The sequence below is a fragment of the Schistocerca gregaria genome, chromosome 3, assembly GCF_023897955.1.
Source record: "Schistocerca gregaria isolate iqSchGreg1 chromosome 3, iqSchGreg1.2, whole genome shotgun sequence".
NCBI lineage: Eukaryota > Metazoa > Arthropoda > Insecta > Orthoptera > Acrididae > Schistocerca > Schistocerca gregaria.
This window is the reverse complement of record NC_064922.1, coordinates 408,219,543-408,246,504: the sequence shown is the minus strand read 5'-3', so window position 1 is coordinate 408,246,504 and position 26,962 is coordinate 408,219,543. Positions and strand designations below refer to the sequence as shown.

At 43.3% G+C, this 26,962-nt stretch overlaps 1 protein-coding gene across 2 annotated transcripts in view; it reads right to left on the bottom strand.

Annotated features, from left to right (window-relative positions):
• Window positions 1-238: 238 nt before the first annotated feature.
• LOC126354546 (uncharacterized) overlaps window positions 239-26,962 on the bottom strand; it is a 42,098-nt gene continuing 15,374 nt past the window's right edge. Inside the window, exons 2-4 of one of the 2 annotated variants that reach the window (XM_050004286.1) lie at window positions 23,612-23,728; window positions 16,381-16,557; window positions 239-913 (exon numbers count right to left, since the gene is read on the bottom strand). In XM_050004286.1, the coding sequence (XP_049860243.1) occupies window positions 725-913; window positions 16,381-16,557; window positions 23,612-23,728 (483 nt within the window). In that variant the 3' untranslated portion in view covers window positions 239-724. The remainder of the gene's footprint in view (window positions 914-16,380; window positions 16,558-23,611; window positions 23,729-26,962) is intronic. The other variant, XM_050004287.1, reaches the window with a different exon arrangement.

Below are 26,962 nucleotides of genomic sequence, written 5' to 3'. Positions count from 1 at the left end.
ACTATCTTAAATCCTTGGTACGTACCAATCGTCCAGGGCCCCTGGACGGCCTGCGAAATACTTTTATTGCTGTTATTGTCAACATAGACATGCTGCACAAAGTGGACCGAAACTTCATATTTCGACTCTCAAAATGAACTGAGAAATTGAAGACCAATTTCAAGATATAATTTTCAAAATGTAATGGAATAAAACTTTAAATATACCCCTACGAAAAGAAAACAGATTTAAACTGATGTCTACTATATTTTCTGTTTATTGATTTTTAAAAATAAGGAAGTTCCTCCAGAGCATGCTGTATAAAAATATCAAAGATACAGAAAATAAAATTAATATTAAAAAGAAATCTGCTTTTCTTTTGGAGTGACCCTGATACGTATTTGCGATAATTTATACAGTTTATGAAAATCGCTGTTAAAAACTAGGAATCTTGACGTAAATATAGGATGAGCACATTATCTCGTTACTTTGGGCAACTACTTCTAATAGTATGTGTTGACGAGGCGCCAACTCATCTACAAGGACGTTATACTGCTCTTCGGACTCTGTGAGCTATTTACTGCTTGCAACTAACCTCAGAAGGGACATTCTGTAATTCACTGAACTAGTTCGAGACACTTCAGGGCAAATAATAGAGGGACTCAGCCTTCGTTTCGTCAACTAACATTCTTGCAGCTGTACGGCCAAATGACTGATCAGCTGAAGTTTGAAAGGCTTTTATTTGTTAGATGGTCGGCAGCGCTGGCAAGTGAGCGGTGGTTCGCTCACTTTGCCGGCCAGCCTCTCGGCCCGGCAGTGCCGGTAGCAACTTAAGCGACGATCCGCAGGCGTGGCCTTCCTCCTCACTCCAACAGTCACTCTGTGGTTCGGCGTGGACACTGGCGACCGTCAAGATTAGCGTTGCATCACCAACCTGCGCAGAAAAACAACCCTTCACTTTCAAATGATTACCGCTTACGTCATCTAACGAGCAAAACATGTGCACATCACGAAGTTAGTCACTATCCTTGAATGTCAACGACTGTATTTGATACAAATACAAAAATACGTGCCAAAATCGTTATAGTTTTAATTTTTCTGCTCGTTATACTTTCGGTTTCATAACAACCATGAAAAAACCTAACGAAAGGGTAACATTCTACGAATCGGGGCGTGGAACGTCTGAAATTTGAATGTGGTAGGTAACCCACAGTATGTGAAAAAGTAAATTTTAAAGCTCAATCAAGATAAAGTGGGACTCCGTGACGTCAAATGGGAGGAAGAGAAGGCAGTGCTCAGGTCGTTCTAGTATGATAATATCAATCTCACCAATAAATGGTACAACGGAAGTAATATTCGTTATTAATAGGAAGGTAGGATGGTGAACAAGTTACCGTGAACAGTTCAGCGATGTGGTTGTTCTCACCAGAATCGCCAGCTAACAAACACCGATAACAATATTTCAGGTATACAAGCCGACGTCCACGTAGAAGATGAAAAGATAGAGAAAGTATATGAGGATACTGAATGTGTAATTAAGTACGTGAAGGGTGATGAAAATCGGATAGTCGTGGGGGACTGGAATGCTGTTGCAGGAGAAGGAGTAGAAGGGTTACGGGAGAAGTGGGCTTAATAGTATGAACAAGAGAGGAGGAGGACTAATTGAGTTCTACAATAACATTCAACTAGTAATTGCTACTACTCTGTTCAAGAATTACAAGAGGAGGAGACCTGCTTGGAAAATCAGAGACATACAGAAAGGTTTCAGTTAGACTATATCATGGTGAGGCAGAGGTTGTGTAATCAGATAGTGGATTGCAACGCGTACCCAGGAGCAGATATATACTCAGACCAAAATTTAGTGGTGACGAACAGTATGATGGAGTTTAAGAGACTAGTCAGGAACAAGCACGGCACAAATTAATGGGACACGGAAGTATTAAGGAATGAAGAGATACGCTTGAAGTTCTCTGATGCTATAGATACTGCGATAAGGAAAAGCACAGTGGGCAGTTCAGTTGAAGAGGAATAGACATCTCTAAAAACAGAAGTTGGTAAGAAAAAAGTAGATAAAAGGAAGATAAATGTGAAGAAATCATGTGTAACACATGAAATACTTCAGTCGATCGATGAAAGAAGTAAAAAAAACGCCCAGGGAAATACAGAAATAGAGGATACATCAAAATGAATCATCCTCTTTGGCACGTCTGTATTTCTGAAACTATACAGCATATACAATGACTTTTGTTTTTTGATGAACGGGATACTTTAAAAATTTTTTTCATACCCCCCGCTCCCGAGACGCACGGGATGTCATTACGGTATTAAAATTGTTCCCACACTGCCGCGAGCAAATCTTGAGTTACAACTTCAAAAGTTGCTGTTGTGCGATGTCTCAATTCACGAATTGTTGTTGGTAATGGAGGCACTGAACAGAGTCTTTTATAAACCACTATAGGGAATAATCACATACAGTCAGGTCCGGTGACCTCGGAGGCCAGCAATGTAAGGCTGAATCATTTGGTCCAGTGCGACCGATCCATCGCCAGTAATCCTTTGACTTAAAAATTCCGGCACTTCCAGATGCCAGTGCGCCGGTAGGCCACCCTGTTGGTAAATGAAGTCGTTCGAATCAGTCTCCAACTGTGGGAAAAGAAAGTTCTCAAGCATATCGAGTTACGTGATTCCTATAACATCGTTCTCGGCAAAGAAAAATGGATCATAAATCTTACCCGGTGAAATTGCGCAAGACACGTTTCGGAGAGTCCTCTCATATTGTACAACTTCATATGGTTGTTTCGTACTCCATATTCTCACATTATCACGGTTCACCTTTCAATTTAAATGGAATGCTGCCTCGTCACTAAACACTAAGCGTGGAAGAAAACTGTCATCCTCCATCTCTCCAAGAAGAAAATTACACAAGTGTTATTTGTCACCTTCACGAAGAGCTTTCAGTAGCTGGATTTTATATGGTTTCATGAGTAAATGTCGACGCAACACACGCCAAAGGGACAACCGGGGTATGTTGAGCTGTTGATCTGCACGGCGAACGGATTTCTGCGGACTCCTTGTGAAACTATAGCGGATGCGTTCAACGTTTGTGTCAGACACTGGGGAACGGCCCGGCGATTTGTATCCACACAAACAACCTGGTTCTCAGAATTGTTCGTGTCAGCGTCTAATGCTCTGTGCAGTAGGTGGATCCACACCATACCTAGTAAGAAAGTCACGCTGAATAGTTATTAGTGGCCCGCACTGCGCAAAGCATGGAACATAAAACGCTTTCTGTTGTCCCGGCAATTTTTTACTTGAACTGAAGTGGGTGCAGACTGCTGCTGCGTATCGGGAACCACTTGAACTCGAGAGCTTGCTTTCTCCAACAGAATGTTGTTCACGCATGAATCTCAAATAACATAACAGTTATGATTTTTTAAAATCGGGTGATTTTTTTATACACCCTGTACAAGTCATTTAGGCATCAAATAAATAGAAAGTGCAGGGAAGTTAAGACAAAATGGCTGCATGAAAAAATATGATGAAATCGAACAAGTAATAATATTCGGAAGAACTGATTCAGCGTATAGAAAAGTCCAAACCACTTTCGCTAAAATTAAATAAAAGAATGGTAACATGAAGCGTGCAACCGGAATTCCACTGTCAAATGCAGAGGAGAGAGCGGATAGCTGGAATGAGTGAACTGAGGACCTCTGTGAGGGGAAGATGTTTCTGATGACATGATAAAAGAAACGGGAGTCAATATAGAATAGGTAAGGGATCCAGTATTTGAATCAGAATTTAGAAGGGTTTTGGAAGACTTAAGATCGAGTAAGGCGGACGGGATAGATAAAATTCCATCAGAATTTCAAAAATCATTGGGAAAAGTGGCAACAAAACGACTATTCACGTGGGTTTGTAGAATGTATGAGTCTGGCGATATATCACTTGACTTTGGAAAATTATCATCTACACAATTCCGAAGATTGCAGGAGCCAACAAGTGCGAGAATAATAGCACAATCAGCTTAACAGCTTACAGATCCAGGTTGTTAACAAGAATAATATACAGAAAAATGGAAAAGAAAGTTGAAGATGCGGTAGATGACGATCAGTTTGTCTTTAGGAAAGGATAGGGTGCCAGAGAGGCAATTCTGCAATTGCGGTTGATAATGAAAGCGATACTGGTAATGGAAGCGAGACCAAAGAAATATGAACACAAGGACATAGGATTTGTCGATATGGAAAAAACGTTGGGCAAAGCAGAATGGCGCGAGATGTTGGAAATATTGAAAAAAATAAGGGTGAGATACAGGGAAAGACGGGTAATATACAATAGGCACGAGAGCTAAGTGGGAACAACGAGAGTGGAAGGCCAAGAGTGTATTGCTCTATTTAAAAAGGATGTAAGACACGATTTTCGCCTCTACTCTATGTAACGAATAAACAATGACAAGAATAAAAGAAAAGTTTAAGAGCGTAATTAAAATTCAATGAGAAAGGATATCAGTGATAAGATTCGCTGATGACATTGCTTTACTCAGTTAAAAGTGAAGAAGAATTGCAGTATCTGCTCAATTCAATGAAGTCTAATAAGTACAGAAATTGGATTGAGAGTGAATCGAAGACAGACGAAAGTAATGACAGGGAACAGAAATGAGAACACCAAGAAGTTTAACATCAAGAAGTAGATATAATTAAGGTTCAAAAATGGTTCAAATGGCTCTGAGCACTATGGGACTTAACTTCTCAGGTCATCAGTCCCCTAGAACTTAGAACTACTTAAAACTAACTAACCTAAGTACATCAAACACATCCATGCCCGAGGCAGGATTCGAATCTGCGACCGTAGTGGTCGCGCGGTTGCAGACTGTAGTGCCTAGAATCGCTTGGCCACTACGGCCGGCATGAAATTAAGGACTGCTGCTATCTAGGCAGCAAAGTGATCTATGAATCCATGCCGAATGGAGCAAGTAGGGCAAAAAAGCAGTAGCAAGAAGGACATTCTTGGCGAAAAGAAGTCTGAAGGCTAGATTTGGGGAAGAAATTTCCGAGAATGTACGTTTGGAGAACATCATTGTATAGTAGTGAAACACGGACTGTGGGAAAATCGGAAAATAAGAGACTCGAAGCATCTGAGATTTGATGCTACAGAAGAGTGTTGAGAATTAGGTGGATTGACGAGGTAAGGAACGAGAAGTTTCTCCTCGTAATCGGCGAGGAAAGGAATATACGGAAAACACTGACAAGAAGAAGGGGAGCATGGTAGGACATATGTTAAAACATCACGGAGTAACTTCCATGGTGCTAGAGTGAGGTGCAGATGGTAAAGACTGTAGAGGGAATCAGAATTTGGAATACATCCAGCAAATGACTGAGGACGTAGGTTGCAAATCTACTTACAGCTAAGAGGTTGGCACAAGAGAGGAAATTGTGGCGGGCCATACCAAACCTGTCAGAAGAGTGACGACTCAAAAAAGAATATCAATCTATGTGTTGCATTATTGTGGAATGTCAGCGACTGTATTTAATATAAGTTTACAGTATCTGTTCATATCGCAATAACATTAATCTTGGTGTTCATTACTTGTTATTCTTACGGTTGTTGTTCTGGTTTTCAGTCCAAGGACTGGTTTGATGCAGCTCCCCACGCTACTCTGTTCTGTGCAAGCCTCTTCATCTCCGACCTGCAACTCACATCCTTCTGAATCTCCTTACTGTACTTATCTTTGTCTCCCTATACAATTTTTACGTCCCATACTTCTTTTCCAATATTAATTTGGTTATCGCTTGATGTCTCAGTATGTGTCCTATCAACCGCTGGTTCCCTTCTTCTAGCAGGTTGTGCCACAAACATCTTCCCTTCCCAGTTCTATTCAGTACCTGGACATTAGTTGCTTGATCTATTGTTTGCTCATGTACAGATTGAATATTATCGGGGAAAGGTTAAAACCCTGTCTCACTCCCTTTTCAACCATTGCTTCCCTTTCATGCCCCTCGACTCTTGTAACTATAGTCTTGTTTCCATACAAGTTGGAAATAACCTTTCGCTCCCTGCATTTTACCCCTACTATATTCAGAATTTTAAAGAGAGTATTTCGGTCAACATTGTTAAAAGTTTTCTCTAAGCCTACAAATGCAAGAAACGTAGGTTTGCCATTCCTTAACCCATCTGCCAGGATAAGTAGCACGGTCAGTACGGCCTCAAGTGTTCCTGCACTTCTCTGGAATCCAAACTGATCTTCCACAAGATTGTATTCTATCACTTTTTCTATCCCTCTACAAAAACCTCGAGTTTGTATTTTTGCACGGTTGCGAAAGTAAAACTTATAGTTCGGTAATATTCATACCTGTGAACACCTGATTTCTTTCGGTTGCATAATAATAATCATCATAACAATTTCAAATCCATTTGAATAGCCAACATGCGTAGTCAGTATATTATGACTTGGTGGTGTCCATCGCAGGCTGAGCAGGCAAAATCGGTAACCACCAATAAAATTAAAACAAATCCGTTTTAAAAGGATGCCTTTTATTTTTACCCACACTGATTGTCCTGCTCAATGGGTACAGGGAGCAGGAGAGAGAGGGAGAGAGACACACACACACAGAGAGAGAGAGAGAGAGAGAGAGAGAGAGAGAGAGAGAGAGCCTTCATTGATGGCAGTTAAAAATAAATGCAGCAGAGACCGCATCGTCATCCTAATTTTTCTGGCACAACATTTCATAAGATGTAATTTAGAAATTTTGCAATTATTTATAATTATTTGCAAGGTTAGGGGCGAGTGTGCTGAGACTTACACAAAAAAAATATTTCAAATGGCTCTGAGCACTATGCGACTCAACGTCTGAGGTCATCAGTCGCCTAGAACTTAGAACTAATTAAACGTAACTAGTCTAAGGACATCACACACATCCATGCCCGAGGAAGGATTCGAACCTGCGACAGTAGTGGTCGCTCGGCTCCAGACTGTAATGCCTAGAACCGCACGGCCACTCCGTCCGGCACTTACACAGAGAAAATGACATCTGTATACTAACTTAAAAAAAAGAAAATTCCTTTGTTGGATAGCTAGATACTGCGTTAGTTCTTTAAGAGTAATAACATAGACAAAATCCCTTCTTGAGTAGGTACAAGTTACAGGTCAAATACGGCAAATACTACAGTAATTCTTAAGGGTTAGTAACAGAGTTGCCATACCTAAAAGATAATACGAAGAACTTGTGAAACGCAAAAGAATTATTGTGGAACCTTCACTTTTGAATGCTGAAAAGTTCTGCAGACAGTAATATCTAGGACTAAATGATTAGGATAATAAATCTTCATAAAAGTTGTGTGATGCCTGCCTAAATCAGCCCAGAAAATGTCAGACCCTTGTTATTTTCAATTCCCGAAAAGTATACTGCAAAACTGAAAGGTGAGAAAGCGGTGCTTGAAATTTTTCTTAGTAGTTTAATCATTGCGATACAGCCCGTATGCGTGTATTATTGGTTAATACACACAGAAAGGAAAACCCCCATTAGAGATCAAAACAATATTTTTCCCAAAAACTGATTTTTCTGCCGAGATGGGCTACATATGGAACAGTGAGTTTTCGGTCACCATTTATTCGGCATCACGATGCCGCAGAAGATGATCTTCAAGTAAGCAGTGAGACCGTCATAGAAAGGAAATATTGTGCTCACCATGAACTACGGTCGTCACATCTGTCATGTCATTACCCTCAGGGACATATAGTGGGATTTTACATCCTGTAACAAGACCTGATTTCACACATTCCTTGTCAGTTTTATACAAGAGCTGTGTCGTCAGAGTAATTCATTCACTGTACGTGGTTTAGGAGAGGGAGTACTTGTGTCATGGAATTGTTTGTTTTGATTGTGTTGGAAATAAGAGAAGGTAGGGATAAGCTTCTCTCAAGGACTCTGGTAACTTTTAGTAAGTGCGACTCAGTTATGCACTGTCCGTCGGATAACAGCTGTATGTTAGTAGAGAGAATAAGGGAATTGAGACAATCCAAAGCGCTGTAAAAATTCATAAATCGTTCCTATTTCCAGAGTGCGCAGTAGGCCATACAGTGCACGATACCAGCAGTAAATCCAGCGCAACTTGTCTTGAACAGCCACTTTTTCTTAAAAGAAAAGGGGAATTCATTTTCGGCTACCCACCATTGGTAACTGGAGAAGGCCTAAGAATCTACGTACTGATGCGCAATATAAAGTACTTGCAGCAGCCTCGCCATTCAGGCACGTAGCTAAGTGTAAGTGAGAGGAGGAATGGATGGATGTGAAGAATAACATACGGCGGTCTGTAAAACCTTTATCGGGCTGTGAAGTACTTCGTTCCAGCCATTAAGGCGATACAAATGCCTTATCACTCGCTTTCTAATTGGACACTGGCCTCTAACGAATGAATTCGCATTTCAGAGAGCGGATTTGCCTGTGTGTGCTACTTTCATCGTGTCTGTACGTCACATTCTAGAAGAGAGCATCCAATTTTCTAACCAAAAGGCAGCCAGTAATCTGGCTGCGACATGTACCCTGATCTAGGTAAAGACGTATAGAGTCATACTATAAGGTAGCGGCTGGCACGCCGCAGCACTCAGTCGCTCACGCGATATGATTTAATATAAATTTAGATAACCGACATTTAAGTATTTTTATTCTTATTTGTTTGCAACGTACTCCGCCCGAAAAAAGTGAAACACCCAGAAGATATAGTTGGATCTCAAATTAACATCGTAAGTGTGCACACCAAAAAATGGTTCAGATGGCTCTGAGCACTATGGGACATCTACAGGTCATCAGTCCCCTAGAACTTAGAACTACTTAAACCTAACTAACCTAAGGACATCACACAACACCCAGCCATCACGAGGCAGAGAAAATCCCTGACCCCGCCGGGAATCGAACCCCGGGAATCCGGGCTTGGGAAGCGAGAACGCTACCGCACGACCACGAACTGCGGGCAAATGTGCACAGCATCAACAGGTATTGAGCTGCAAATCTCTTTGACAGACAGAGTTCATTAGTGTTGTTGCTGTTCAGTGTTGTTGGCAGACCCGGTGGTGTATAAAAGGCTCGTCAACAGCACCAGATGTTGAGTGATCACTGTGAAGGATACGGAGATGGCGCTAATTTTTGTCAGACAGCAGTATCACCACCTGACCGAGATTGAAAGGGGCCTCATTATACCCATCTGTCAGGCTGGTCGAATCATGCAATATCCAGATTTGTGGCACATTCGGCTGCGACAGTAGCCCGATGTTGGACTACATGGGAAGGTGAGGGCAGCATACTCGTCGTCAGAGTTCTGGTGGACCACGTGTGACAACCACGAGGAAGGATCGGCGTATTGTGCACCAAGACCATCGTAAACACTTCAAATCCTTACCTGCCTTCCGGAAACAAGTAACGGACTCCTTCCAAGGTTTTGTGTCATTCCGCACTATTGGTCGGAGACTGGCAGCAACTGGATTGTTTCTGCACTACCCGGATGATAATCGATGGCGAATATGGCAGCGACCTGGGAGAGGTCCCGTGTTTCCAGTGTTTTGGAGATGATCTGCTGTCTTACTCATGGTATTATTGTGTGGACGTCCATTGGAGAACATCTCACGTCAAGGGTGGTAGTGACTAAGGGAACTGTTCAAATGTGTGTGAAATCTTATGGGACTAAACTGCTAATGTCATCAGTCCCTAAGCTTACACACTACTTAACCTAAGTTGTCCTAAGGACAAACACACACACCCCTGCCCGAGGGAGGACTCGAACCGCCGCCGGGACCAGCCACACAGTCCATGACTGCAGCTCCTAAACCGCTCGGCTAATCCCGTGCGGCGACTGAGGGAGCTCTGACGCCATAACGGTAAGTGGCGGACGTCCTGCATCCTCATGTGTTACATCTCATGTGATGCAATTTTTCAGGAAGACAGAGTTCGGCAACACATGGCACGTCTCTCTGTGAACCGTATGAGGGATGTTGAGATACTATCGTTGCCGGCGAGATCCCCAGATCTGTCGTCGATAGAACATTTGTGGAAAATTTCGGTCGCCATCTCTGTGTCGGTACCAGAATACAGGATACCAAAGATCAAATCCAACAGTTGTGGTTCAGCTTGCCTCATTAGGGGGTACAAAGCTTATTTGACACCTTACCGACCGAATCAGTGCACGAATTCAAGCTAGAGAGGGTGCAAGATCATAGTGATAAATGAGATCACGTTATCAAGTTCCTTACAAATTTGATACTTTTTTCTGATCCTTGAAGCATTTTATTCTCTTCTTCCCTCGTAGGCGCTTCAACGTTTTTTGTCGGGTGGTGTAGTAAGGGGCACTATAATAAGAAGCTTTACTCTTTCAGAAGGTATAATTATTCCACGTTTTGTAGTTATCTTTAAATTTGATTCGTGTCTAAAGCTTTATGTTGCACGTGCTGTTTATAGCAGGATATATACTGCTAAAGCTTTGAGTGGTGCAGTAGTGTGTTATTTAATTAAAAGTCTGCCACTGTACGTACGTTTCACTTATGGTCTTGTACTTAACAGTCTTCTTTATAGATCGATGGGCTAAATCGCTCGCGTGGCACGTTCAGGCTGATTCAGCTGCCCCTTCCTATGTCATGTTATGCAAGCTGCAATTTTGTGTCTGGCTTTGAATAACCACGCGCAAATTTTCATCCTCTCTCGCTCGCTATTAGTCCTAAAGACAAAATGAATAGGACCTTCTTGTAGGAAATTGTATGTTAAATTTTGTGCTGGGTTGTTTTCACTGGAGGCCGCGGTTCTCGAGCTTTTCAAGAAAAACCTAATTTAGTGACCTTCAAGCACACGTCCAATCGACACTCATTCGTCACCAATCAAGATTTCTATTATGTTTCCCGTGGCACTTCCTCCTATCACTGTACACAACTTTTCGACCACACAAACTGGTCCCGACATTCGCTCTTTTCTCGTTTCGAATGACTAGTCGTGCATTTGTTGTGTTCTGAAATTGAGAGAAAGACTGCCTTTGTCTATTGGACAGATATTACAATGAACAAAGAAATGATGCGTACTATTTGAATTTATTTATTATGGAGAAACTCATTTCAAGTGCGAGGTCCACTTGTCGTCGCTTAACTGCGACGGTTTTGCGAGAAACCATGAGCCAGGTTCTTAAGCGCAGTAAAATCAATGCTCATAGGTTGGTCATATTTAGTTGAATGGTTGAGGGTACTTGTCTTCAACAAAGCTGCCAGTTGTCTGTAGGAATTCGTGCCAACATGAGACACGATTGGCAGCCGGTTGCCCTCAGTGCGCTGAGCCGCCGTTTCTTCTCGACATCTCGGACGAGTAAGCCCGGAAGCAAACAGAGTGCTCACTTCCTTCCCGATATGTCTGCTATTTCTCTGTCTGCGCTGCCTGTCTAAGCTGGAGCTCCCATGGCTCGGAAAACCACCCCGCACTTTTCCTGATCTCATCCTGAGGCATCTTTACTAGCTTAGATGTAGTGTTACAAGTAGGCCAGACCTTAAGTCTGTTTTTAAAGCATAAGGGGACACTGTATAGCCAGTACCCACATTAACCCCCGTCTGGGGATTCGAGACGCTGCCAGTATCGTCCATTCAAACTCAACGTGGACCGGCCAGGTCGAGCCCATCCGAAGGCAGGACGACATTGGGTTCACGGGCGACATAATAGCCACATATGCCAACGCATTCGTCTCAGGTGCCTCATCACCAACAAAACCCAAGGAAAGAGCCTGAAGGTTGTCAACCGTGCCCAGCGGAACTCATAGCTATTTCCAGGCACTCGTGCACAGGAGGCGCACTTCTTATTCTCCTGCTTCTATACAGCAAGGAATATAACATTAATCCAAACAGTCGATCGGTACTATTTATGCTCTACTGATACGCTGCTTCTTGTTTATGGTGCACTACAAAGTCAGCTCAGGCGTAACTAACGTTCTACATATGTGCCAACAGACTAGTTAGCCGACACTGGCTAATAAAGTTACATATACAGATACTATTCGCTTACGGTGTATCGATAATTTTTCCTTTTTGGACAGTCTGACTACAACAATGACACACAGTTTTCGTGCCAGCAGCGTTTCGCCTTTGTTCTCTGCGAGGCATCTTCAGTGGCGTGGAATATGTACATTTTTTTAGTATTTAATTTACACTTTGGGCGAATGTACCTATGGCTTATAAACAATTCTTGTGTTGGTTTTTGTTATGATGTAGTAATATTTTAAACTCTACTTACATGTTGCGTGGACTATTTTCTATACATTACGTTTCTGTTCCAGTTTTAGTGCCGTTCCTCTTGTTATAATTGCCACTTTCAGTTTTTTGCACACTTCTCAGCTCTAGCAACTGAACACTTGTTTTGATGAAATGTGGAAAAAACCCAAGTGGCAATTATATGAAGAGGAACGGCACCTAAACTGGAACAGAAACGTAATATGTAAAAAAATCATCCACTCAAGTTGCAAGTAGAATTTAAAATATTACATCACAACAAAAACCAACCACCAGAACTGTGTGTAACCTATAGGTACATTGCCCCAAAATGTAAACTAGATAGTAAAAATATGTACATATTCCAGGCCACTTAAGATACCTTGCAGAGAATAAAGGCGAAACGCTTATGGCAAGAAAATTGTTTTAGTCAGTTGTAGCCAGACGGTCCAAAAACTTAAAATTATCAATATACCGTAATATTACAAGCAACTGAGGAAGACGCGACTACCAAAGTTGAAGAGTATTCACTTACTCACAGAAGCACATAAGTAGAAAGTGCATCGCACTGAATTTTAAATACAGGAATGTGCTGAAAACTACAATCATGCCCATAAATTAAGGACAAATCTGATACAAGGTGAAACGACGATCTAGTGTGCGGTTTTCGGTTTTAAATCATCCCGGGGTATGACCAGGGATGCATTTGACCTGCGGTCGTCCCACAGTGGCGCTGACAGCGGTCCACACACACAGAGGTGTGTTGATGCATGTCAGAGCACGGTGCAGCGAGGAAGTTTGCAGACCTTTTCAGACGTGCTAATGGTGACAGTGTGCTGAAAATGGCTCAAAGAACACATATTGATGACGTTATGAGGGTTAGAATACTAGAGTGACTGGAGGCTGGCCAAAAACAGCAGGTCGCAGCACGGGTCCTCCGTTTGCCACAAAGTGCCCGCAGACGGCTACGGAGTACTGCAGGCAGCCTTGCTGGGGACCTTACCGCAGCCAGTGGAACAGTTGTCTCCAGACACACAGTCTACAGACAACTGCACAAGCATGGTTTAATCGCCCGGGGATCTGCAAGGTGCATTCCACTGACCCCTGGTTACTGAAGAACCTATAAAGCCTGGTGTCAAGATCACAGTACATGGTCATTGGAACAGTGGTATCAGGTTATGTTCACGGACGAGTCCAGGTATAGTCTGAACAGCGATTCTCGCCGAGTTTTCATCTGGCGTGAACAAGGAAATAGATACAAAACCCTTAATGTCCTAAAAGGGACCTGTATGGATGTCGTGGTTTGATGGTGTGGGGTGGGATTGTAATTGGTGCACGTGACCCCTGCATGTCTTTGACAGAGGAATTGTAACAAGTCAGGTGTATCCGGACGTCACTTTGCACCAGTAAGTCCGCCTTTTCAGGGGTGCAATGGTATCCACCTTCCTCGTGATGGATGATAACGCACGGCCCCACCGAACTGCCATTGTGGAGGAGTACCTTGAAACATGTCAGGCGAATGGATAGGCCTGACTTTTCTCCAGACCCAAACTCCATCGAACACGTCTGGGATGCTTTCGGTCGACGTATCGCTTCATGTATTGAAACCCCTAGGACACTTTAGGTGCTCCGACAGGCACTGGCGCAAGAATGGAAGGCTATACTCCAGCAGCTGTTCGACCACCTGATCGTAGTATTGCCAACCCGTTGTGCGGCCTGTGTACGTGTGCGTGGTGATTCAAATGTTCATTCATATAGGACAACTATCCAAGGAGTTCCTCCCAATAATATACAAACAGCAGACTCTGTACACAATTTATTAAATTGCCAGTACTAAACTCTTAAATAACAACAAATTCATAGAACTAAAAGACTTAGCAATTGGTTAAAGAGTGAGCTTTAAAAACAATAACTGCATATTGCCACCGTAAAATCAAGAACCTTTTACAATAGTGCTTTTAGAGTGAGCCTTACCACTAGAAATGCCCCCCCCCCCCCAAAAAAAAAACCGCTAAGAGCTCCCCGACATGCCTCCCACAACTGCCCATCACTTACGCACCTTGGTTATGTTCTGTAACACATGACAGATAATATCAACACAAGATAAAATTCAAAAATACAGTATAACATCCCGACAGCATATGATAACCACGGCGCCGTTAACTCGGGCGCTCTTAAAAAGTGCCAGAAGCCAACACACGCAAATATCAAACAATTATCGCTTCTTAAAACGAAACAATAAAAGCCAAGCGCACATGAATAGTCAAACCACAGTCTTGGAAGTGCCTTAACGACACCAAACGCGACTATTCCACCAAGTTAATAATAACACAGTAAAAAAAAAAAAAATACAGAACATACCACTAGATGCTGTTACACAACCAAGTTGACGAGATCGTGTTGTTCAGGTCCCAGAAGATCACATATACCAAGCAGCAGTAATTCACTATGTATATACTGTCCAAAACCGCCCTTCTTAGGCAGACTTTACCTAAAATATCGACTGCCAAATGTACCATACATTAACGCAACTCCAGGCAGGACTCCAGTTGAGCAAATAAATTAGTACTAACAAATATCGTAACGAGACACTCACAGCAAAAAGTTCCACATCACAAAAGTTCAGGAACCGCTGCTGGAGCTTCCAGGGGAAAATCTGAAGAGCCAACGGAGCCCACACCCTAACCTGCCAGACGACTCCAAAATTCAGCAACTAGTTGTCTCCGGGGCAGAGTATCACAGGACCCCACCGGACCTCCACATCAGAAAGGCAGGAAGAACAAGTACGCCGACTCCAATTAATCACCACCGCATGGACAGCACAGCGACGAGTCGCTTCCGCCCCAGACCACTCTGCTCGTATTGCGAGGCACAACAACCTTAGTGCTAGTCACTAGCAGGACAGGCAGAGCGAACTTCACGTTTCCGTGCAATACTCGGAAAACCAACTACCCTCTCGCTTTCCGCCGGCCACCGCAAACACACGACAGCTACGTCATAGCAAATCGCCACCGGAGCGCCACCCGCACCAGGACAGCGAACTATAATCGATTACAGTGCGTGCTCTGAACAAGATCACAGGATAGCGGCGCGCCCCATATCAGTGATCATATCCCATATTAATGTCGGTGTACATGCGCAGGAAACAGTGGCGTTTTGTAGTACATGTGTTTCGGGACGGTTTTCTCAGCTTATAACCAGTGCCGTGTTGTGTGTGTTCCCTGTGTGCCTATGATATCTGCACCAGTTCAGTGTAGTGCCACGTTGTGAGGCACCACATTTTGCAATTATCCTTAATTTATGAGCATGATTGTAGTACATCTGTATTTCTTATGTGAAAGCTCTTATAGCTTATTAAATGAAAGAAACGTTATTAACATTCTGCATCTTTAGTCTTCATGTCTAAATATTTATTTCTCAACATGGCCATCCTCGCGATGCCGTCATTGAGGAACGTTTGAGTTTGTTGACGGAGGTACTTCACCTCTGCTTCATCACTATCAAAGCGAAGACCTGTAATGTTTTCTTTAAGTTTTGGGAACAGATGAAAATCGGATAGGGCCAAGTCGGGACCTGTATGGAGGAAGATCGATGGCAACGAACCGAAGACGACGAATTTTTACAGATGTGGCAGCGCTCGTGCGTGGTCTGGCATTGTCATGCTGAAGGGGAGATGCTCCAGGTGTGGAAGAAGTCTTCAAATTCAAAACTCGATTACAGCACGCTGTGTCCGACTCAGGACTTACGTATATTCCACACCGCCATGTTATGTGCTACAACTCGGAGCCTTCTAGAGGCAGATTGCTGCAAATATGTAGATATGAAGAATAAAGATGTATAATTTTAATAATGTTCGTTTTATATGAGAAACTTGAATAATTTTCCCATAAAAATTCGGCAACATTACTTTCCGTCACGCCATCGGGTGTAGGGAACCACTAATACTGGCACTAAGTTTCAAGGTCACAGCTTGATTTTTTTCTAGGTGATGGTTAAAACTGTTTCTCATATTCCACATCAAAGAATGTCATTTCACTTAGGGTCCGAGGAAGGACAGCATCCTTCCGTTTTCCGTAAATATGTATTAAGTATTTTATTTTATTGTAAGTTTTAGATCCTTGACGATATCCACACTATGTATCAATGGGAAAAAGTATGTAATCTGATCGAGGCAGGCTTACCGTTCCAACGACCTGGTCCTCCAGCTCCGTGTTCTCGAGCAACGGTCGGCGCTGTGCGCTGACGCCCTCTGCAGGAAGCGGCGACAACGCCCTCTGCGCCTCTGTTGCACACAGAGGAACATCTTCTTCCTCTTCCTTAAGGTCCGAACAAAGGTGTAGTTTCAGGACTTGGTATTCCTGTGGGTGTTTTGTTCTCACAATTACGTTTTGATACACCAAAGAAACTGGAATAGGCATGCATATTCAAAATCAGAGATATGTAAACTGGCAGAATAAGGCGCTGCGGCCGGCAACCCACAGTCCATGACTGCAGCCCCTCAGACCGCCCGGCTAATCCCACGCGGCAGTGTCAGTTCCCTCCAGCACTACTTCAGATATTAGTCGAGTACATGCCACATCGTGTTGCGGAACTTCTGCGTACTCCTGGGGGCGCTACACGATATTAGCCACGTGTACCAGTTTTTTTGCCTTTTCAGTGTATATTGGTCAGTTATTATTTTCGTCCCCACAAATGGCCCAAAATCCATTTTGACCGAATCATGTTCGAAATCATAATTATTTTGATATTATCATAATGAATTTAGCCAGATATCTAATGATCAACAAATGTGCCCAAACATGGAAAGTTTTGGTTACACAGTGGTGGAAGGTTTTGTACAATATTGTGTAACTGATTGCTAGTTCCTTACTGTGTGTCTTGAACTAAAACAGAATTTCAGTCGTTGAACTGAGAGTACTGATTCAAAACACCTTTTGTATAATTTATGGAGATGCTTTTTAATTTTCCTTTGTGTTAATTCATCTCTCCGTAATCAGTCTTCAGAATGGTCTGATGCGGCCTGCCACCACTCTCTGTGCTGTCTTCATCTCAGTGAAGCATTTATACTCCTGATCCTCAAATATGTGATGGATATAATCCTATTGGAGTCATTCACTTCAGTGCTTGCCTAATGAGTCTCCCTCTTGCTCCATGGCAGCAATTCCCGAATACCTTAACAGGTGTGCTGTTTTCTATCCCTTAATATACCCTGTCTTTTCAATACATTCCTTTCCTTTTTATTTCTTATCTTTACATTAAGCTTAATTTTATACATACTTCTGTAACATCAGTGGGACTGATGGGCACTGGACATCGGGAGGAAGACGGTTCAAACCCGTCTCCGGCCATCCTGATTTGGATTTTCTGTGATTTCCTTAAGTCGTTTCAGGCAAATGCCGCGATGGTTCCTTTGAAAGGGCTCCGCAGATTTCTTTCCCAGTCCTTCCCTAATCCGAGCTTGTGCTCTGTCTCTAATGACCTCTTTGTCGACAGGACGTTAAACACTAATCTTCTCCTCCCCCTGTAACATCAAATCTCAGACTCTCTGATACTATTCCATTCTAATTTTCTCACAGCCCATGATTCACTTTCACGAATCGAAGTGTTTCAGGCTTATGTACTTGGAGTTTTCGTGTTCAAATTCCTGTCTGTGTCATCCAGCACATATTATTTTGTTTCCAAGGTAACGGTATTCGTTCTTTTAGTCTGCTACGTCTTCCCTAATTTTTTTGTTATATTTATTGTTAATTTCATTTCAGTTGCAACCTATTGCTTTCGCTTTTACTTATTTTCATCTCGATTTTATTTACTCACTCCTATAATTCTTTGTCATTTTTACTAAGGACAGTAATGTTATTAGCTAATCTTATCATGGCGTCCTTTCATCCTGAATTTTAGTCTCTCTACTGAATATTTCTTCTTCGATGCATGGGCTGAAGAGAAGAGGTGGAAGATTGCAGACGTTTCTTACAGCTTTCTTAAGACGAACAGTTTTCTATTGGAATCCCATGCTGATTGTTCCTTCTTGCTTCATTTCATTTTGTATATTACGTAGCTTTCCCTGTAAACTATTCCTATTTTGTTAGAATCCCACACTTTTTTCAGCATTTTACGTTGTCTGGTTCTTTCTAGATTGACAGGTACTCCGAAAATGATTTGTTCATCATTATTACTGTCCTCCGTTATCAAGCCTCTGTGATGTCTTCACCTTTCTTGAAGCCAAATTGTTCGTAACCTAACAGGAATTTCTTGCCATGTTCCCATTACTTATTTCAACAGCAACGTGGATGCGTGAACTGCCAAACTGATTGTGAGAAAGTTCTCACATCTCTTTGGCTTTCGGACTGTGTATGGTGTTGAATAGTTGTTTAGTTGCCCCTTTCCCAATGTCCTTGAAAATTTGGAACGAATCTCAGTTATTTGTTCTGCTTTGTTTGATGCTAAAACTCTGTAGCAATCGATATCCCATGTCTTCGAAATCGATATCATTTCTTCGACTATCAGGTCGGCAGACAGTTCTTCCCCTTACATAGACACATTCAGTGTACGCATAGACATCAAACTACGTGCTGCCAGTCTTATAAATAAAAGGGACAGCAATAGGGATAATGAAGAGAAGGAATGGAGTAAGAAGGAAGGAAAGCAAGGAACCGACAGCATGCGTACTCTAGACAAAGAAGACTTAAAGATGAGCAGACTTTTAAATTCAGAACAAGTTGAAGTGTAACGAATTCGATGTGTCACAACACTTAACGAGATATAGTAGAGGAAGGAACTAATAAAGGAAATTTATGAAAATGCTGAAATGAAAGGAGAACCTGCAGATAATAACAGGCGTTATGCAAAGAATATAAACGTTGGGGGATATGACATGAGAAAAGGCGCAAGTTTATGGTCGGAAACACGGCCTGTTTACGAAACGTATGAAAACTCTGAAGGATGTACATCTTTAGATCATAGTAGTAAAACAGCTGGGTAGGCACCTTCATCCATATTCAGCTTAGTGTCAACAATTTGGCTGCAAACACAGAGGAACTGCAGACATTACTTGACGTCTTCATTAAGCGGAGGTAGAAGACACTCGATTTCGAGCATCTGCGCAAATAGGCTGTGACGACACACGACAGATTTGTATACTATCACGAATTAGAATGATCACATACAGGGTGTTTCAAAAATGACCGGTATATTTGAAACGGCAATACAAACTAAACGAGCAGCTATAGAAATACACCCTTTGAGTTGCAATATGCTTGGGACAACAGTACATTTTCAGGCAGACAAACTTTCGAAATTACAGTAGTTACAATTGTCAACAACAGATGGCGCTGCGGTCTGGGAAACTCTATAGTACGATATTTTCCACATATACACCATGCGTAGCAATAATATGGTGTAGTCTCTGAATGAAATTACCCGAAACCTTTGACAACGTGTCTGGCGGAATGGCTTCACATGCAGATGAGATGTACTGCTTCAGCTGTTCAATTGTTTCTGGATTCTGGCGGTACACCTGGTCTTTCAAGTGTCCCCACAGAAAGAAGTCACAGGGGTTCATGTCTGGCGAATAGCGAGGCCAATCCACGCCGCCTCCTGTATGTTTCGGATAGCCCAAAGCAATCACACGATCATCGAAATATTCATTCAGGAAATTAAAGACGTCGGCCGTGCAATGTGGCCAGGCTCCATCTTGCATAAACCACGAGGTGTTCGCAGTGTCGTCTAAGGCAGTTTGTACCGCCACAAATTCACGAAGAATGTCCAGATAGCGTGATGCAGTAATCGTTTCGGATCTGAAAAATGGGCCAATGATTCCTTAGGAAGAAATGGCGGCCCAGACCAGTACTTTTTGAGGATGCAGGGACGGTGGGACTGCAACATGAGGCTTTTCGGTTCCCCATATGCGCCAGTTCTGTTTATTGACGAAGCCGTCCAGGTAAAAATAAGCTTCGTCAGTAAACCAAATGCTGCCCACATGCATATCGCCGTCATCAATCCTGTGCACTATATCGTTAGCGAATGTATCTCGTGCAGCAATGGTAGCGGCGCTGAGGGGTTGCCGCGTTTGAATTTTGTATGGATAGAGGTGTAAACTCTGGCGCATGAGACGATACGTGGACGTTGGCGTCATTTGGACCGCAGCTGCAACACGGCGAACGGAAACCCGAGGCCGCTGTTGGATCACCTGCTGCACTAGCTGCGCGTTGCCCTCTGTGGTTGCTGTACACGGTCGCCCTACCTTTCCAGCACGTTCATCCGTCACGTTCCCAGTCCGTTGAAATATATCAAACAGATCCTTTATTGTATCGCTTTTCGGTCCTTTGGTTACATTAAACCTTCGTTGAAAACTTCGTCTTCTTGCAACAACACTGTGTTCTAGGCGGTGGAATTCCAACACCAGAAAAATCCTCTGTTCTAAGGAATAAATCATGTTGTCCACAGCACACTTGCACGTTGTGAACAGCACACAGCAGAAAGACGACGTACAGAATGGCGCACCCACAGACTGCGTTGTCTTCTATATCTTTCACATCACTTGCAGCGCCATCTGTTGTTGAAAATTGTAACTACTGTAATTTCGAAAGTCTGTCCGCCTGAAAATGTACTGTTGTCCCAAGCATATTGCAACAAATGGTGTATTTCTATCGCTGCTCGTTTAGTTTTAATTGCCGTTTCAAATATACAGGTCATTTTTGAAACACCCTGTACCTATGTGCACAATAGGTTCTCGTAGCATTCACATACAGTGTGGTTGTAATTAAACTTTCTATACATGAGCTACTGTGGACGGAAAATTATCTGTCGTATGACTACCAAATTTCATTGGAATGATGTTCAGCTTGTTCGTTGCAGGATTTGCGTTGTTAATAGTGTTAGGGTAACGAGCTGCCTTAGGGTTGCAGTACTGGTACGGCGCCGTAGAGTTGAAACGCAAGCATGAGTGTGCATTAAAGTCGGAGACAACCCAGTCTGGCGGGTCGAGTGTATGAGCTCCTAGAGCCAGGAAGGTGAAAACAGCACAAGCGCTTCGGCGAGCACAGAGAAGTGTACTTCTGCGCCTGACAGGTGCATGTAGAACAACACGGATTGAGGAACATCTAGTGATATTGAAGATACTTCCAGTGGACATGTCCCAAGAAAAAGGTGCACAATATTGGCTCAAAAAAGGCGAACACAATAATACAAAGGAGATACTAAGCACAAGAGCCACATCAAATAAGAAAATAAAGGCAACCATTGACTGAGAATATAAAAAAAAATCTGTGACTGGGCATAAACAGGGAAGCGAATCTACCAGTTGGGTCTAACGCAAAAGAAATATCAAGAACATCACACTTTCTTTTGACCAAAGGTGCTACACACTGCCTGTCATGACATGGTCCATTTCCCAGCTACATAGCGAAAATACGCCTGTTCATCAAAGATACTTTGGGATGTGAAGCAATAGGCACCCAGTACCTTATCGTCTGGGAGTGTACCATTAGACAAGACGTTACAGACCGGGATAGGAAAGTCTTTGGTAATCCACCAGCCTATACAAAATAGGGAATGAGGAGCTGCCACAGACCTTGGACTTGCTAACATTCATAATATCAGCTTACAAACTTCTAGTGTACATGGCAGAGAGACAACCGAGGAGAGGCCATACATCATATCAACGAGAAGTACTAAGGCATAACATCCACGTACGATCAATCTTACGGAATCAGCCAGGAGATGACCTTCGGGGAGAACCAGAAAGTATTTCCCTTAGACCCTGAAAGTCATGTCCCACTCCAAACATCTTGGGTAGCTTGACAGCGCAGCCCCTGTGAATCTTGAGCAGTGCTGCAGCACGCCAGCGTAACCATACAGATAAAACGAGGAAATATAGTTTGATTCTGAAAACAAGAACAGCAGTGTAATATAGTGCTGTGTAACGTTACGTGGTATAGTATTGTAGTCTAGAATGACAAGTCACCAAATTAATTCTCCAGCAATGCAGTGTAGTACAGTAGAGCAGTAGTATATGCCTTCCGGATTCCAGATGAACCTATCTCTATGTATTAGGTGACCAAAGGATGGTATATAGGTTTTTAAAACCACTTTTATTACTTTTAAGTAGATATTTTACGGAGATTTTTCTTTTTCTCAGCATCACAATGCTTAATTATAGTAAGAAATTTGAAATTGTCTTAACATATTGTATACACTGATGAGCCAAAACATTATGACCACATGCTAATTAGCTTGTTTGTGCGTTTTTGGAACGAAGTACATCACTCTGCGTATCTCATCTGACAGTTTGCTGGTAGGCTTGCAGAGATACGTGGCACTAGATGTCTACGCACAGGTCATGTAATTCATGCAAAAAACAGGTCAGTGATTTGCGTACGTGGTGATGCCGCCTGATAGAAACCCAGATAGGTTACATAGGATTTACATCAGGCGAGTTTGGTAGCCGAGACATCAACGTGAGGGCACTACAATGCTCTTCAAACCACTTAGTAGGGTTTTGGCTCCGAGGTATGGACAATAATACTGCCGAAAGATTACATCGCCATCGGGGATGCAAGTTGTTCGCATCTGTCAACGTGTCTTCGATTACTATCACAGGTCCCATGCAGTCGCAGGAGAATGTCTCCCATAGCAAAACCGCTCCCACCAGCCTGCGGCCGTGGCGAGCTGGACGTTTTGATCCGCCATTCACCTAGATGACGGCGTTTATGGAGACGACCATGCACCTAGTATAACAAAAATGCGTTTCAACAGAAAAGCAGACAGGTTTCCATTGGTCGACGGTCTAATCCCGTGCCTATTGCAATCATAATTGACGATGTCGTTGGGTTAACATGTAAACACATAAGGGTAGTCTGCTGCGGAGCTCCATGTTCAACAATGTACTATGATCGGTGTGCTCCGAAACACATGTGCGTGCACCAGTATTGTGCTCTTTCGGCAGAGATGCCACAGGTAACCATATATCCCACCTTACAAAGCAGACAAGCCACCGAGCCCCACGTTCTGTGAAAAGTCGTGGAGAAACCTCCATTTTGTGCACAGTGATAGTTCAGTGTCCTTCTACTTCTTTCCGTAGAAGCTCACTACGTAGCACGTGAAAACTCGACCATTTTTTCAGTTGTCGAGATACTCGTTCACACGCACTGACTAATAGAAATCTGCCCTTTGACAAAGTCGCTTATCTCAATGGATTTCCCCATTTTCAACCCAAAACTTCGCTAAGGTGATCCCCCCGTGTCATTTTCAACATTTGGTCGGTTGTCGTATCGATAAAAATCAAGTAAAAGAAAATAGAAAGTAAATAAAATTAAAAAGAAAAATATTTCTAGGAATACCAGTTTCACGTTTGTTCCGCATCTCCAGCGTGTTGCAAGTTAAATGGCGAGCGGTGTACGTTACCCTGTTGCTCACCTTTTCGAATGCATGTACAATGTCAGCGTCATCTTTGATCTCCATAGCGTAAACGACATCTTCTTTCTTTCCGTTCCTTGCACACTGGAGGCAGAACATGCCGACTAGTCTTCTAAACTGCGAAGAGAAAGAAAAATTCGTTATGTGTTGTTCATAGCTCCTATATTAATCTAACGAAATTGCTGCGTTTAAAATGTTGGCCGGTAGGTAATCACTGAGGCTGGAACTAAATCCCATGAAAAACACTTACTTTCGTCAGTAACGGTATGTAAAGAAAGTTCTTGCAGTAAAAAAAGCTGCAGTAGAGTCGTATTTCTGGAAAATGTGAATATTAGTCCACAAATAACATCTTTTATTATCCGGCGGAAACAACACCGTTTACTAGCAAAATGCTATATATTTAAGAAAATACATAAGAATAGAAATCATTGATTCCAGGGAAGTGGGACTATGGAGTATTATAATGAAAAAATAAGAATACAAATACACTCCTGGAAATGGAAAAAAGAACACATTGACACCGGTGTGTCAGACCCACCATACTTGCTCCGGACACTGCGAGATGGCTGTACAAGCAATGATCACACGCACGGCACAGCGGACACACCAGGAACCGCGGTGTTGGCCGTCGAATGGCGCTAGCTGCGCAGCATTTGTGCACCACCGCTGTCAGTGTCAGCCAGTTTGCCGTGGCATACGGAGCTCCATCGCAGTCTTTAACACTGGTAGCATGCCGCGACAGCGTGGACGTGAACCGTATGTGCAGTTGACGGACTTTGAGCGAGGGCGTATAGTGGGCATGCGGGAGGCCGGGTGGAGGTACCGCCGAATTGCTCAACACGTGGGGCGTGAGGTCTCCACAGTACATCGATGTTGTCGCCAGTGGTCGGCGGAAGGTGCACGTGCCCGTCGACCTGGGACCGGACCGCAGCGACGCACGGATGCACGCCAAGACCGTAGGATCCTACGCAGTGCCGTAGGGGACCGCACCGCCACTTCCCAGCAAATTAGGGACACTGTTGCTCCTGGGGTATCGGCGAGGACCATTCGCAACCGTCTCCATGAAGCTGGGCTACGGTCCCGCACACCGTTAGGCCGTCTTCCGCTCACGCCCCAACATCGTGTAGCCCGCCTCCAGTGGTGTCGCGACAGGCGTGAATGTAGGGACGAATGGAGACGTGTCGTCTTCAGTGATGAGAGTCGCTTCTGCCTTGGTGCCAATGATGGTCGTATGCGTGTTTGGCGCCGTGCAGGTGAGCGCCACAATCAGGACTGCATACGACCGAGGAACACAGGGCCAACACCCGGCATCATGGTGTGGGGAGCGATCTGCTACACTGGCCGTCATCGAACCCATCGTTCTACCATTTCTAGACCGGCAAGGGAACTTGCTGTTCCAACAGGACAATGCACGTCCGCATGTATCCCGTGCCACCCAACATGCTCTAGAAGGTGTAAGTCAACTACCCTGGCCAGCAAGATCTCCGGATCTGTCCCCCATTGAGCATGTTTGGGACTGGATGAAGCGTCGTCTCACGCGGTCTGCACGTCCAGCTCGAACGCTGGTCCAACTGAGGCTCCAGGTGGAAATGGCATGGCAAGCCGTTCCACAGGACTACATCCAGTATCTCTACGATCGTGTCCATGGGATAATAGCAGCCTGCATTGCTGCGAAAGGTGGATATACACTGTACTAGTGCCGACATTGTGCATGCTCTGTTGCCTGTGTCTATGTGCCTGTGGTTCTGTCAGTGTGATCATGTGATGTATCTGACCCCAGGAATGTGTCAATAAAGTTTCCTCTTCCTGGGACAATGAATTCACGGTGTTCTTATTTCAATTTCCAGGAGTGTAGTTAACGGAACAGTACAGAGTGTGGCTTGGTGATCCATTGTAAACATTAATGGAGATACTGAAATGCTATTGAAGGAGACACGGGAATTTGCCGGTATAAGGTGCTCGCAAGTCACTTGCTGCCCTCTGACCTGATGTTGGGGACTTACTTCAACCTACTAACAGCGTCGGTGTCGAATAGTAATTGGATGAGGAAAAACTGCCTCTGATTAACGGACTGACACACCGATTGGAGGAGTGCACACTGGCCGTCAGCATACGTAGCAATCATTGTCTACTACTACCTGAAATAGGCTACATTTCGAACCTCTCTGGTAAAACTGAGTTCAAAGGAAAATAACTCTGAAATATCTGCAGACAAAGTTGTAGGAAACAGCGACTTCAAAAATCAGAAGTTACAACCACTAAGACATCAGTCGAGTCTAAAGAAGAAGGTGCGGAAAAGCAGACAGAGAGGCGAATGGTGGGAAGGCTCATGATGGGGATTACGGAGATGTGGAGGAGGAGGAAGTATAAGAAGATGAAGATATTTCCAAAGAAAAAGGGGAATTAAAATGATAAGAGGAAGAAGATGAGGGTAAAGGAGAGAAAGAAGACGGAGAAGATGAGGAGAATGGATACACGTCTTACATAATCCACAAGGCTTGCATACAGAACTCTACTTCTCATCTACGTGGATAATCTGCAAATCACATTTAAGTGCCTGGCGGAGGGTTCATCGAACCACTTTCAAAATTCTCTCTTATTCCAATCTCGTATACCGCGCGGAAAGAACAAACACCTATATCTTTCCGTACGAGCTCTGTTTTCCCTTATTTTGTCGTGGTGATCGTTCTCGCTATGTAGGACAGTGTCAACAAAATATTTACGTATTCAGAGGACAAAGTTGTTGATTGCAATTTCGTGAGAAGATTCCGTCGCAACGAAAAATTTCCTTCTATTAATGATATCCAGCCCAAATACTGTATGATTTCAGTGCACTTTCTCCCATATTTCGAGATAATACGAAACGTGCTGCCCTCCTTTGAACTTTTTCGGTGTACTCCGCCATTCCTATCGGGTAAACATCTGAGATCATCAGTCAACTAGAACGTACAACTACTTGAACCTAACTAACCTAAGGACATCACACACATTCATGACCGAGGCAGGATTCGAACCTGCGACCGTAGCGGTCGCGCGGTTCCAGACTGAAACGCCTAGAACTGTTCGGCCGGCCGTGTTCCATCCAGTTTAAGTTGTTCGTAATTATAATTCCTAGGTATTTAGTTGAATTTTAGATTTGATTGATTTATCGTGTAAAGGAAGTTTAACGAATTCCGTTTAGCACTCATGTGGATGACCTCACTCTTTTCGTTATTTAGGGTCAACTGCCAATTTTCGCACCATTCAGATTTCTTTTATAAATCATTTTGCAATTTGTTTTGATCTTCTGATGACTTTATTAGGCGATAAATGATAGCGTCATCTGCAAACAACGTACGTCGGCAGCTCAGA